Consider the following 14959-nt stretch of genomic DNA (forward strand, 5'->3'; position numbering starts at 1 on the left):
CCCCTATTCCTGGCTTCCTTACAGCTGTAAAAATGCCAACACAGACCGAGTCAACAAGAATCCTCCTTCCAGTTCTCCCCTTCTCTCACATTCTGGAAGCCCACGAAAGACGTTTCCTCATCAGCCCCCCAGGTAACCTCTCCATGCCCCAAATGGCCAGCCTCCTCTCACGGCACCCGCGTCTCCCTAACGGCGTGCATCGTTCCTTCTTCCAACACATACACTATGCATGAGGTTACGTGAAGGAATACAGAGCTGAATAAAATTAATAAGGTCTCTCCCTTTTGTGGAGGGAAATATTTATTCGTTAAATAAATATTTACTTGACATGGCCGGGCGCAGTGGCTCACGCCTGTAATCCCAGCACTTTGGGAGGCCAAAGCAGGCGGATCACAAGGTCAGGAGATCGAGACCATCCTGGCTAACATGGTGAAACCCCGTCTCTACTAAAAGTACAAAAAATTAGCCGGGCGTGGAGGCGGGCACCTGTAGTCCCAGCTACTCGGGAGGCTGAGGCAGGAGAATGGCGTGAACCCAGGAGACGGAGTTTGCAGTGAGCCGAGATCACGCCACTGCACTCCAGCCTGGGCAACACAGCAAGACTCTGTCTCAAAAAAAAAAAAGAAAATATTTACTTGATATATACTTCATGTGAGACCTTATTTTAGGTGCCAGGTACTTATTTTCTAGTTAAGAGGAGACAGAAAATAAACAACTGACAAAGTAAATACATAGTGTATCAGAGGGTGCTAAGAACTCCAAGGAAAAATAAAGCAGAGTAAGGAAGGAAAGGAGTGCCCAGAGTAGGCAAAGGGGACAGGATTTTATTTAGGAGAGTAGGTACAAAGAGCATCTCCAAAAAGGCCATTTAGGCCTGGCGTGGTAGCTCACGCCTGTAATCCCAGCACTTTGGGATGCCGAGGCAGGTGGGTCACCTGAGGTCAGGAGTTCGAGACCAGCCTGGCCAACATGGTGAAACCCCGTCTCTACTAAAAATAGAAAAATCAGCTAGTTATGGTGACACGCGCCTGTCATCCCAGCTACTCGGGAGGCTGAGGCAGGAGACTCGCTTGAACCCAGGAGGCAGAGGTTGCAGTGAGCTGAGATCACACCATTGCACTCCAGCCTGGGCAACAAGAGCAAAACTCCATCTCAAAAAAAGAAAAAGCCATTTAGCAGAGACCTAAAGGAAAGTGAGAACAAGATGTATTGATACTCTCAAACATTTGCCACAAATATAAAATGGCGCAGCCACTCTGGAAAGCAATCTGGCAGTTCCTCAAAAAGTTATACATAGAGTGAACACATGACCCAGCCATTCCACCCTACGTATATACCCAAGAGAAATGAAAACCTACATCCTCACAACAACTTGTACATGGACGTTCACAGCAGCATCATTCTTAATAACCAAAATGGGAAAACAACCCAAACGTCCACCCACTGGTGAACAGATCAAATATAGTGCAGCAGCACCCCCTTATCTGCAGGGGGTGCTTCCAAAACCCCAGGCAGGTGCCTGAAACCTCAGAAACTTCGGATACTACCAAACCCTACATAAACTATTTTTTTTCCTATACATACAAGCCTATGAAAGATTTTATCAGTTAGGCACAGTAAGAGATTAACAACCACTAATAATACAGTACAGCAACTATAATAATATGCCAGCATCTCTACTCTTACGCTTTGGGCCATTATGAAGTAAAATAAAGGTGACTTGAACACGAGCACTGCAATACCGCCACAGTGGATCTGATCACCGAGATGGTTACAAGGTGACCCTCAGGCAGGGAGCGTGTGCAACATGGATACACTGGACAAAAGGATGATTCATGTCCGATTCACGTCCCAGGTAGGATGAAGCAGAACTCCTCGAGAGTCCATCACGCTGCTCAGAATGGCACGTAATTTAAAACTTATGAATTACTTATTTCTGGAATTTTCCACCTAATATTTTCAGACCATGGTTGACCACAGGTAAGTAAAACCATGGAAAGGGAAAGCACAGATAAGAGGGGACTATTGCATAAAAGGCCATAAATAGGAATGAAGTTTTAGCCAGGCACAATGGCACCCGCCTGTAGTCCCAGCTACTTGGGAGGCTGAGGCATAAGAATCACTTGACTAATCCTGAGAGTTTGAATCCAGCCTAGGCAACACAAGACCCAACACAGCAAAACAGAAAAGAGTAATAAAGTCTTGACACATGGATGAACCTTGAAAACTGACTGCTAAGTGAAAGAAGCCAAACCCAAAGGCTACATATTATACAATTCATTTCTATCAAATGGCCAGAATAGGCAAATCTCTAAAGAAAAAAAGTAGATTACTCTTTGCCTAAAGCTGGAGGCAGCCAGGGAGGGCTTGGTGGGCAATGGGAATGACTGTAAGTGGGTACAGAATTTCCTTATGGAGTGATGAAAATATTCCAAAACTCAGCACAGCAATGACTGCACAACTCTGCAAATATACTAAATCCACGGAATTGTATACTCTAAGTGAGTGAACTGTGGCCGGGCGCAGTGGCTCATGCCTATAATCCCAGTACTTTGGGAGGCCAAGGTGGGCAGACCACCTGAGGTCAGGGGTTTGAGACCAGCCTGGCCAACATGGTGAAACGCCATCTCTACCGAAAATACAAAAAAAAAAAAAATCATCCAGGCGTGGTGGCAGGCGCCTGTAATCCCAGCTACTCCAAAGGCTGAGGCAGGAGAACCGCTTAAGAACGGGAGGCGGAGGTCGCAATGAGCCAAGATCGTGACACTGCACTCCAGTCTGGGTGACAGAATGAGACTCCACCTCAAAAAAATAAAATAAAATAAAAATAAAATGGGCCGGGCACGGTGGCTTACGCCTGTAATGCCAGCACTTTGGGGAGCCGAGGCAGGTGGATCATGAGGTCAGGAGTTCAAGACCAGCCTGGCCAACATGGTGAAACCCCGGCTCTACTAAAAATACAAAAATTAGCCAGGCGTGGTGGTGGGCACCTGTAATCCCAGCTACTCGGGAGGCTAAGGAAGGAGAATCGCTTGAACCTGAGAGAATCGCTTGAACCCGGGAGAATCACTTGAACCCGGGAGAATCGCTTGAACCCAGGATGCAGAAATTGCAGTTTGCCAAGATTGCACCACTGTACTCCAGCCTGGGTGACAATGTGAGACTCCATTTCGAAAAAAATAAAAGGCCAGGCACCGTGGCTCATGCCTGTAATTCCAGCACTTTGGGCAGCCGAAGCGGGTGGATCACGAGGTCAGGAGTTTGAGACCAGCCTGGCCAACATGATGAAAACCCATCTCTACTAAAAAATACAAAAATTAGCCGGACATGGTGGCGGGCGCCCGTAATCCCAACTACTAGGGAGGCTGAGGCAGGAGAATCGCTTGAACCCGGGAGGCAGAGGTTGCAGTGAGCCGAGATCACGCCACTGCACTCCAGCCTCGGCAACAGAGTGAGACTCCGTCTGGAAAAAATAAATAAATAAATACATAAAATGGCTAAATTGTATGGTTTGTGAATTATTTCTCAATAAAGCTGTTTTGGCCAGGCATGGTGGCCTGTAATCCCAAAATTCTGGGAAACCAAGGCAGGCGAATCACTTGAGGCCAGGAGTTCCATACCAGCCTGGGCAACACAGAGAGACACCATCTCTACAAAGATTTTTTAAAATTAGCCAGGTGCAATGGCATGCACCTGCAGTCCCAGCTACTCGGGAGGCTGAGGCAGAAGGATTGCTTGAATCCAGGCGTTCAAGGCTGCAGTGAGCTATGAACACACTACTATACTCCAGCCTGGGCAAAAGAGTGAGACCCTCTCTCTTAAAAAAAAAAAAAAAAAAAATCTGGCAGGGGGCAGTGATTCACGCCTGTAATCCCAGCACTTGGGGAGGCCAAGGTGGGCAGATCATTTGAGGTTAGGAGTTTGAGAACAGCCTGGCCAACATGGCGAAACTAAACATCTAAAAATCTACTAAAAATACAAAAATTAGCCAGACGTGGTGGTGTGGTTTCACCATATTGGTCAGGCTGGTCTCCAACTCCTGACCTCAGGTGATCCGCCCACCTTGGCCTCCGAAAGTGCTGGGATTACAGGAGTGAACCACCGTGAACCCCCGCAGTAAAGCTGTTTTTATAAAAAGGCATACTAATAACCATAAAAAAAAGAGTGTTCCAGGAAAAGAAAAAAAAAAACAGGCTGGGCAAGGGGCTCATGACTGTAATCCCAACACTGGGAGGCCAAGGCAGGAGGATGGCTTGAGCCCAGGAGGTCAAGATCAGCCTGTGCAACCGAGGGAGACCCCCATTCTCCACAAAGAATTTTTAAAAATTAGCCGAACATGGTGGAGGGCACCTGTGGTCACAGCTACTTGGGAGGCTAAGGTGGGAGGGCTGCTTGACCCCAGGAGGTCAAGACTGCAGTGAGCCATGATCGCCACCACTACACTCCAGCCTGAACAGCAAAGCAACATCCTGTCTCAAAAAAGAAAAATAAAAAGAGCGAAGACTGTGAGATGAGAGCATACTTCGTTATTTCCAAAGAACAACAAGGAGACAAATTGTTGATGGAGAAAAGTGAGCAAGGTGGAGAGGAGTAACCAATGATGAAGGTTAAGGGAGTGGGACCAGACTGTGCAGAGACATATAGGTGATTACCGACTTTCACCCTGAGGAAGATAAAAGCCACGAGGGGGAGAGAGAAATTGCGCACAGGAGTGACAATATCTGACTTCTGGTTTGCTTTTTGTTTTGTTTTGTTTTTAATCAACAGCATTTGTGTTGTCTTGTTGAGAAGGCAGAAGCAAACAGATGAGGTAGAAGGTTACTGTAATATTCCAGACAAATGATGATGCAGCTTGAAGAATGTGGCAACTGTGGCGATACAAAGCAGTCAAAATCAGGAAGTATTGTGAAGGTAGAGCCAACGGGATGTGCCATCAAATTGGATATGGGTGGAAAATAAAAAGAAGGGTCCAAGATAATGCCAAGGTTTTTTGCTGAACAACTAGAAAGATGAAGCTGCCATTCACCGAGAAGGGAACTAATGCAGGAGGAGCAGGTTTTGGGGTGACAATAGGGAGTTCAGTTTCAGATCTGTTCAATCTGTGATGTGTATTTAACATGAAAACGGAGATGCCAAATAGGCACCGGCTAGACAAGTGTGAAGAGAACTTCTGGCTGGAGATGTAAACTCAAGAGGTGTGGGCCTTGAGACTGGATCAGTTCACCAAGGGAATAAGAGTAAAGAGAAGAGAAACAGTGCAAGGCCTGGGATGTAGGCACTCAAACCTTCAGAGGTCACAGAGGTGAGGAGGGATCAGTCTTTACTGGAAAGGAGTAACCAGTGTGGTAACAGGAGAATCGAGAGGAGAGGAGAGGGGCTGGGAGGGTGACTAACGCCTATAATCCCAGTACTTTAGGAGGCTAAAGTGGGAAGACTGCTTGAGCTCAAGAGTTCAAGACCAGCCTCAGCAACATAGCGAGACCTTGTTTCTACTAAAAATCAAACAGATTAGCTGGGTGTGGGGGCACACGCCTGTGGTCCCAGCTACCCAGAAGGCTGAGCAGGGCGGACTGCCTCAGCCTGGAAGATCAAGGCTGCAGTAAGCTATGATCGCGCCACTGCACTCCAGCCTGGGCAACACAGCGAGACCCTGTCTCAATGAAACAAACAAACAAAAACAAAAAGACAGGGGAGAGATATCCCAGAAGTCAAGTGAAGACAGTTTTTTAAATAGGAAAGTATAATTAACTGTATCAAATGGTAGCGATAAGTCAAATATGATGACCCAAATTGACCTTTGAACTTAATGTCTTGATGGACACCAGTGATCTTCAAGAGTTACCATTTCACCCAGCAAAGGGTTGTTTCGGCAGCATTTAGGCTAAAAGCCTGAATGTAATGAGTTCAACGGAACAACCATCATAGTAATAATTCATTCAGGGAAGAACCTTTAATAGATGTTAAAATGAGTGGGTGAAAGGTTGACAAGACCTAAGACATTCACATTATCTCCCCCCAAGACACTTAACTACAAATGGAAAAAAAAAAAAAATCATACCTTTATAACAGTGAAGAAATCTGGCAGAGAGACCTGCTTAACCTAGAATACGTGCTCCTGATATGATGCACCAAGAATGACACATCATTTCTGCAAGGTTTTTTTTTTTTTTTTTTGTAGAGATAGGGTCTTGCCATGTTCCCCAAGCTAGTCTTGAACTCCTGCACTCAGTGATCCTCCCACTTCGGCCTCCCACTAAGCCTCTGAATCTCATGCTGGGATAACAGGCATGAGCCACTGCACCTGGACGACTTCTGCAGTATTCTTGCTGAAAACGCATAAATCTCCAGTTTAATTTGTCTGCTGTTTCCTCATGATTAGATCCTAACCTGAGGGGCATCCTACGAAATAACTATCCTGTACTCTTTAAAAATATCAAGATCATAAGACAAAGGCTGAAGAACTATTTCAGATTAAAGAATACTAAAGAGACATTATAACTAAAAGCAAGCTGGGCGCGGTGGCTCACACCAGCACTTCGGGAGGACAACGCGGGTGGATGATCTGAGGTCAGGAGTTCGAGACCAGCCTGGCCAACATGGCGAAACCCCATCGCTACTAAAAAAAAAAAAAAAAGAAAAAAAATTAGCCAGGCATGGTAGCAGGCGCTTGTAATCCCAGCTACTTGGGAGGCTGAGGCAGGAGAATCGCTTAAACCCAGGGGGCGGAGGTTCCAGTGAGCCAAGATCATGCCACTGCACTCCAGCCTAGGCAACAGACTGAGATTATCTCAAAAAAAAAAAAAAAAAAAAAAAAGGCAAAACAAACAACAACAAAAAAAACAACTAAATGCAACGTGTGATCCTGCATTAAATCCTGGACTAGAAATGTTGTTGTTGTTGTTGTTATAATGGATGCCTTTAGGAGAACTGATGGCAAAACTTAAAAAAGATCTGTAGGTTAAATAATTTATTGTACCAATATTAATTCTCTGATCATGATGATAGAGTATGATTATGTAAGAGAATGTCCTTGTTTTTAAGGAAATACACACTAAAATATGTCAAAGTAAAAGGACATATCTGCAACTTACTCCTAAATGGACCCAGAAAAAATATCTGAAAGAATTCCTGTATCCTCTTCACCCAGAATTCTCCAGTTTTCAAATGTGCATTTATGTTATTCTCAGAATGATAGTTTAGGAGATCTGTCATTATCAGAATAACATAAATATGCATTTAAAAACTGAAGAATCCAGCCAGGTGCGGTGGCTCAGGCCTGTAATCCCAGCACTTTGAGTGCTGAGGCGGGCGGATCACGAGGTCAGGAGATTGAGACCGTCCTGGCTAACACGGTGAAACCCCGTCTCCACTAAAAATACAAAAAAATAGCCGGGCATGGTGGTGGGCAACTGTAGTCCCAGCTACTTTGGGAGGCTGAGGCAGGAGAATGACGTGAACCCGGGAGGCAGAGCTTGCAGTGAGCCAAAATCGCACCACTGCACTCCAGCCTGGGCAACAAAGCAAGACTCCATCTCAAAAAGAAAAAAAAAAATGGAGAATCTAGGAGAAGGGTATATATTGAAATTCTTTCAAATATTGTTCCAACTTTTCTGTAAATTTTCAGTTATTTCAAAGTAACGCTAAAAGAAGAAGAATGAGAGACAAAAAGTACAGATAACACTTTCAAGGAGTTTTTGCCATAAAAGGAAGTACACAAATGGCAAATGAGGCAGTAGCTACAGGGTGATTTGTTTGTTTTTTGAGACAAAGTCTCCCTCTGTTGCCCAGGCCAGAGTTCGCAGGCGCAATCTCGGCTCACTGCAATGCCTGCCTCCCAGGCTCAAGCAATTCTCCTGCCTCAGTCTCCTGATTAGCTGGGATTACAGGCATGCATCACCACGCCCAGCTAATTTTTGCATTTTTAGTAAAGATGAGGTTTCGCCATGTTGGTCAGGCTGGTCTCGAACTCCTGGCCTCAAATGATCTACCCATCTCAGCCTCCCAAAGTGCTGGGATTACAGATGTGAGTCACTGCACCCAGCCCTAGAGGGTGATTTTTTTTTTTTTTTTTTTTTTTGAGACAGAGTTTCACTCTATCACCCAGGCTAGAGTGCAGAGGCGCGATCTCGGCTCACTGCAACCTCTGCCCCGAGTTCAAGCGATTCTCCTGCCTCAGCCTCCTGAATGGCTGGGATTACAGGATTACAGATGCCTGCCACTGCGCCCGGCTAATTTTTGTATTTTTAATACAGACGGGGTCACCATCTTGGCCAGGCTGGTCTTAAACTCCTGACCTTGTGATCCACCCACCTTGGCCTCCCAAAGTGCTGGGATTACAGGCGTGAGCCATCACGCCTGGCCGAGGGTGAAGTTTTGAGCTGTATGCTGATGAAAATGATCCAACAAAAAGAGAGGCCAGGTGCAGTGGCTCATCCCTGTAATCCCAACATTTTGGGAGGCTGAGGCAGGAAGATTTTTTTATTTAAGTAGGAGTACACTCTAAAATACGACAAAAAGTGGCCGGATGTGGTGGCTCACGCCTGTATTCTCAGCACTTTGGGAGGTCGAATGGGGAGGATAACTTGAGGTCAGAAGTTCGAGACCAGCCTGACCAACATGGTGAAACTCCGTCTCTACTAAAAATACAAAATTAGCTGGGTATGGTGGCAGGCGCCTGTAATTCCAGCTACTCAGGAGGCTGAGGCCTACGTAGAAGACAGAACAAGACACTGTTTCTGTCCTTCAAAAGAATATACAGGATAAATGACATTTGGGATTTGCTTTAAAATGGTCCACCAAGCTGAGCACGGTGGTTCACCTCTGTAATCCCAGGATTTTGGGGGGCCAAGGCGGGAGGATCACTTGAGTTCAGGAGCTCAAGACCAGCCTGGACAACATATAAAGCCCCCATGTCTACAAAAAAATTTTTTTAATTAGCCAGGGGTGGTGGCACACCTGTAGTCCCAGCTACTCGGGAGGCTGAGGTGGAAGGATTACTTGAACCTGGGAGGTTGAGGCCAAGGCCGCAGTGAGCCATAATCTGGCCACTGCACTCCAGCCTGAGTTAGAGTAAGGCCCTATCTCAAAAAAAAAAGAAAAGAAAAAGAGAAAGAAAGAAAGAAAAAGCAAAGTTCCACTAAAAAAAAAAAAAAAAAAAAAAAAGCCAAGCTATGGGAGGAATGAAATAACATTGGCAAACGTTCACTGTTAAATTTGAGTGATGGGGGCAGCATAGGGTGCGGTGGGGAAAATACTATTTATGTCTGAAATTTTATATAAGTTTTATTAATTACATACAAGAACAAATCAAAGACTTGCTGAATGTAGGGGAGAAAGGTTATAAGTATATGTGAAATAAATAGACAGTAGGATAAAGAGCAGTCAATCATAGGTGGCCAAGAAATATATCCCAAAGGCAGTGACAAATAAGCAAAGAATTGAGAAGACTGGGAAGGAGGATGAGAGTTGGGGGGGTGGGGGCGCTGCACAGGGAGGGATTCCAAGAGAACAGTAAGTACAAAGCCTCTGAGGAAAGAACACCCAGAGGCTGAAGGATTTTTAAAAGCTGCAAACAGGATCAGAATTTTACTTTAGAAAGCTCACTCCAGCTACTGTGTGGGGAACGGATTACAGAGGGCAAGACTGAAGGTAAGGAGACCCGTTAGAAGATTGTTGCTATAATATACTCCAAGCTAGATATGGAGCACTGTGCTAGGATCATTCCATTTTGGAACTACTGAGCTTGCAGTACCTGCGGAAAAGCCATGTTGGTAGGTGGATGATGAAACAGTGGATCCCCCTTGCTCGCAAGCTCCAGGTCTATTGCTGACTTTCATTTCTCATCTTAACTAGACTAGAAATTCTCTGAGGGAAAGGACCATGTCTTATTTATCTACCTAGAGACGAGGAACAGTACATAAAACATAACAGACACTCAATAAATGTTTGTTGAATGAAACTTTTGGGGAAGGAAAGGAAACCCTCCACATAATCCCAATTCAAAGTACACAAGTAGAAAAAAAATTCAAGGCAGGATGTATCTAAACATGTAGCACAGGAAATATTAAAGGGCGGCCCTAGTTTCCCACATCACTCTTAGCTTCTTTACTCAAAATTCTACTAGACTTCAGACATGTAAGAAAAATAAGCAAGACGTTAAGTTCATGTAGTTGACTTTGAGGGAGGAGAGGAAGTCCTGAAAGAGATGATGAAAGAAATCACACATTTATAGGCGGGATAGGTAATATTTCACAAATACTTATAAAAAAAATTTCTGGGGGGCAAGGCATGGTGGCCCGTGCCTGTAATTCCAGCACTTTGGGAAGCCAAGGCAAGTGAATCGCCTGAACTCAGGACTTTGAGACCAGCCTGGGCAACATGGCAAAACCCCGTCTCTACCAAAAATACAAAAATTAGCCGGGCATGGTGGCGCATGCCTGTGGTCCCAGCTACTCTGGAGGCTGAGGTGGGAGGATCCCTTGAGGCTGGGAAATGGAGGTTGCAGTGAGCCAAGATCATGCCACTGCACTCCAACCTGGGTGACAGAGTAAGACCTTGTCTCAAAAATAATAATAATTCTGGGACTATTGTGAGATAAAGAAAACAGAAAAACCCCACTGTAATATAACTGACTGATGAAAACCACATAAATTAGAAGAGGGGAATTTAGAGACAAGAGAAAATACATAATCAGCTCCAGCCTCTGATACTGGGCTGAGATAGCAGAGATATACTTTTGTCACCCTCAATTATGCAGAGTAATGTTAAAGACAAACAGATAGGGTTATCTGTGATAAATCTGGGGTTAAGGTTATTGAACCACCCAGCAGATTGTGACAACCATCTTCCTGGAAGGTAGCATAGAGCTGGGAAGGTCCCAGGAATGAAGGGTGGACACAGAAGATCTCGTGTTTATGGGTCTTGAAGGATGGGTAGAATTTGGGGGAGGTTTAGTGGGAGAGAAGGGAAGATAGGAGATTGTTAAAGGAGCAGCTATTATGGGCTAGAAATATGCCTTCTTAGAATCAGTGCCTTCACCTGGACAAGATGGTGGGGGTTCAAGCCAGAATGGGAGCAATGAGAAAGATGGAAAAGAGTGGACAGATCTGAAAACTACTCAAAGGATAAGATCAACAGGACTTGACAGATTGCTTATGGAGGTGTATGAAGAAGAGTTTAGAATTACTTGCGTGTCTAGCTTGCAGAACTGAATGGTTATTAGATTCCATTCTTATAGAATTCCAAAGGCTCCTAACCCGGCCTAAAACACTCTGCATGACCCGACCACTGCCTACCCATCTCACCAGTCTCATCTGTATCCACTCTCTTCCCCTCCACATCTGAGCTCCAGGAACGATGCCCTTCTTTCCAGTTCCTTCCTACCACAGGGTCTTCCCACATGAGCTCTCCTCTGACTGAACAGCCCCTCCCATATTTTTTCCCTACCCAACCCCTATTCATCCTTACGGTCTCAGCTTAAACGCCGGTTTCTTTGGAAAAATCTCTGCCAGTCTTCAGATAAGGTTAGAGACCCCTGATATTCAATTCTCATCTTGTTTCGCAACATTTTGTGTATCGCCACCACGTCTGTAACCGGAGCGCCTAGTACAGTATCTGACCCTCAATAAGAGCTCGGTAAATGTTTATTGTTGAATGCGTCATTAAGTCAGTCGAAACAATCCCCGAAACAGATATTGCCAGAGGAAAAAGAGGCTTTTAGATTATACAACTAGTGAGTGACCGGGCCTGGAACCTAATCGATTCCTGTGTGCCGACCAGTAGCCTAACAACAGAAAAATAAGGCCCATTTTTCCCCTGGAGAAACTCACGGCCGATAAAGGAGAAATACGTGCATCCCGTCCGGACTGATACCTGGATCCCCTTTCTGCCCGCAGCTCTCCTTCCTTCAACCTCCCTATCGCACTTGCACTGCACCGTAACCCCGGCGCACAGGTGCTGCGCCAATCTCCCCACAAGGCCGCGGGCACGCGGGCCACGGACTCACCTGGGCCCCGCCCACCGACCCATGCAGCCGCAATAGGCACATGAGCCCGGGCAAATGTGGGGCCGAGCGGTTTGGGGGATGCACCGGAGCAACGGCAGACCCCGTTCGAGGTTGCAGCAAACCAGAAACACTCTCCAGCAGCAGCAGGCGGAGCCGCGGGCCCGAGCTCACTGCCGAGAGACCCCCGGTCCCGCCAGGAACCCCAGCCGCGGAGCCCGCAGAGGGCCCACTCAGAACGGCTGCCGCCATCTTCCCCCGGGTTCCAGTGGTGGCGTGGCGCGATGACGCAAACACACCGCGACGGCCGCCTACTGGGGAGGGGGCCTGGGGAGGGGGCTGCGGTCTTGCGCACTGAGTGAAGGCAGGCTGGACTCGCGGGCTCAAGCTGGGAAGGAGCATGCGCGGAGAGAGCAGCCTGGGCGCCGAGGCAGCGGGGTGCTCGGTTCCCGGAGTGATGGCGGATGAGGCTGCCTGTGAGCGTGTCCGAGGCGGTCCTGTGATGTTAAAGGTACACGTGGTCCGGACAAAAGGCGCCAAAGTCGGAACGATTTCCATTTAGCGGACGGAGTCTTGGGACATCTTCGCTGTAGGAATCAATAACATTTTTTTTTGAGACGGAGTCTCGCTCTGTGGCCCAGGCTGGAGTACAGTGGCGCGATCTCGGCTCACCGCAACCTCCACCTCCCGGGTTCAAGCGATTTCCCTGCCTCAGCCTCCCGAGTAGCTGGGATTACAGTCGCGCGCCACCACGCCCGGCTAATTTTTTTTGTATTTTTGTAGAGATGGCGTTTCACCGTGTTGGCCAGGCTGGTCTTGAACTCCTGACCTCAGGTGTTCCGCCCGCCTTGGCCTCCCAAAGTGCTGAGATTACAGGCATGAGCCACCGCGCCCGGCCTAGGAATCAGTAACGTGTGTGTGTGTGTGCGCCAAAGATTTCATTTCTTGCATTTCAAGTACTCTTCGATGACATCCTTGGCCTGAGACTCCTTGCCATAGTCCTTAACTACTACACAACTGCAACCAACCACTTTACGGGGTTTCCCCTCTCTGTCGATTTTACAGAGCCCTACCCATTCTCCTAGTTTCTTGTGGTCATCAACCTTAATTAGGTTGATTTGGTGTTCAGCACAAAGGCCTCCACCAACTTGACATACATAGTAGGCTCATGATAGTTGGATGCAAGCACACAAAGATGGGCTTGGCGTTTGTCTAAGGCTTTGGCAGCTTCGCGAATTCCACGTGCTAGGTCATGGTGGATGAGGGCGGTCTTCAGCACCTCTTGTAAAGCAGTACTAACATCCATTACACCTCCAGCAGCAATGCCTTCCTCGGCCGTGGCGGTGGGTTACAAGTTGAAGCTGAATCTTGAAGGTACCCAAGCCTCCGCCTCCGCGCAACTCGGCAGCGGCAGGGAAAGAGAAGGAATCAATAACTCTCTAAGTAACTTGAAATCAGACATTTTTAACTACATTTGCAACTTCAGAAATGATACAAGATGTGCGCCTTGCAAAAGCCAATTCAAACAGTACAGAAGGGCATAAAGTAAAAAGAAAAACTGCTCCTCCCCGCAAAGCCCTGCCCCAGTAGCGTGTATACTTTCCTAATATTAGTCTATGCACAAGCACATAAATGAATATTTTACAAGATTGGGGTCTGCGTGTGGCTTGTTTTCACTCATGGCCTTCTTTATGCTGTTTTTTAAACTGTGGTATGAATGAAATGGGTGCACCATGATTTAATAATTCTATTGCTGAATTAATGCTTAAAGGCTGCTCCAGCTTTTTGCTAATGCAAACACTGTAGTGAACACGCTGATAACTATGTTTGTGTACTTTTGTGATTGTTAGATTCAAATCCAAGAGTCATCATTTTTCCTTTTTTTTTTTATTTTTTGAGGAGTCTCTCTCTGTCGCCCAGGCTAGAGTGCAATGGCACGATCTCGGCTCACTGCAACCTCCGCCTCCCAAGTTCAAGTGATTCTCCTGCCTCAGCCTCCCAAGTAGCTGGAAGTACAGGCACCCACCACGCCCAGCTAATTTTTGTATTTTTAGTAGAGACGGGGCTTCACCATGTTGGCCAAGCTGGTCTCAAACTCCTGACCTCAAGTGATCTGCCGGCCTCAGCCTCCCAAAGTCCTGGGATTACAGGTGTGAGCCACCCCGCCTGGCCCGTTTTTCCTCTTATTGCCTCCTATCCAATCCTTCAAGTCCTGGCATTCAAGGCCTCCAAAATACATTAACCCAATAGCAATTTTTCTCCAATCTCCACTGCCGCTCCGGTCCAAATTACCATTCACTCTCACCTAGTCTCTTACAAAGCCTTCGTTGCTCTCTGCTTCCCTCTTAGCACCCTGTAGTCCCTTCACACAGCAACCAAAGTGGTCTTTTCAAATGTAAACAAGTTCTCGTCACTCCTAGCTTCAACCCCTCTGTGGCTTCCAAATGTGATGAGAATGAAATCCCCTCTCGTCACTGAGGCCTACAAGAATCCACCCAATCTGACTCATACCCACCTCCCTGACCTCAACACATACCACAAGTACCACTTTCCTTCTCTCTTCCTATTCTTGAGCCACACTAGCCTTCTATTTTCCAGCAAAACCCATTCTCACATCCGAACCTTTGCACATGTTGCTGATTATGCTGGAGAAACTGTCCTGATTCTATGTAACTAACGCCATTTTGCCATCCTGAGACGACTTTTCGGTAGCTCCCACTCCAACCCCCATCAGCCTCCATCACATTTGCCTGTTTATAATTCATGTCATTACCAGAAATTTATTTGCTTTCTTATTAACTATCTCTTGTCTAAAATACAAACTCCATGAAAGGGCTCCTGTCTCCTACACTATGCTATTCCTATCACCTAAAACAGTGCCTGGTACATAAAAGGTGCTGAAAAAATATCTCCCCAGGCTGGAGTGCAGTTGCACGATCACAGCTCACTGCAGCCTTG

General features: G+C 46.5%; 1 protein-coding gene, 1 long non-coding RNA gene and 1 pseudogene across 8 annotated transcripts in view; 1 reads left to right on the top strand and 2 right to left on the bottom strand.

The window, feature by feature from the left end:
- The window catches only part of PELP1 (proline, glutamate and leucine rich protein 1), a 32865-nt gene extending 20462 nt beyond the window's left edge, over positions 1-12403 (bottom strand). For 2 of the 7 annotated variants that reach the window (XM_016931271.4, XM_016931270.4), the window contains exon 1: positions 12005-12403. In XM_016931271.4, coding sequence (XP_016786760.3) covers positions 12005-12403 — 399 coding nt within the window. The other 5 variants (XM_063798202.1, XM_016931272.4, XM_063798203.1 and 2 more) reach the window with 5 other exon arrangements.
- Positions 12374-13650, top strand: LOC112206026 (uncharacterized). The gene is made up of 2 exons (XR_002940158.3): positions 12374-12512; positions 13319-13650. It is a non-coding gene; the product is annotated as an uncharacterized LOC112206026 (long non-coding RNA).
- Positions 12913-13347, bottom strand: LOC107969022 (small ribosomal subunit protein eS12-like; annotated as a pseudogene).
- Positions 13651-14959: the final 1309 nt, after the last annotated feature.

The sequence above is a fragment of the Pan troglodytes genome, chromosome 19, assembly GCF_028858775.2.
Source record: "Pan troglodytes isolate AG18354 chromosome 19, NHGRI_mPanTro3-v2.0_pri, whole genome shotgun sequence".
Lineage (NCBI taxonomy): Eukaryota > Metazoa > Chordata > Mammalia > Primates > Hominidae > Pan > Pan troglodytes.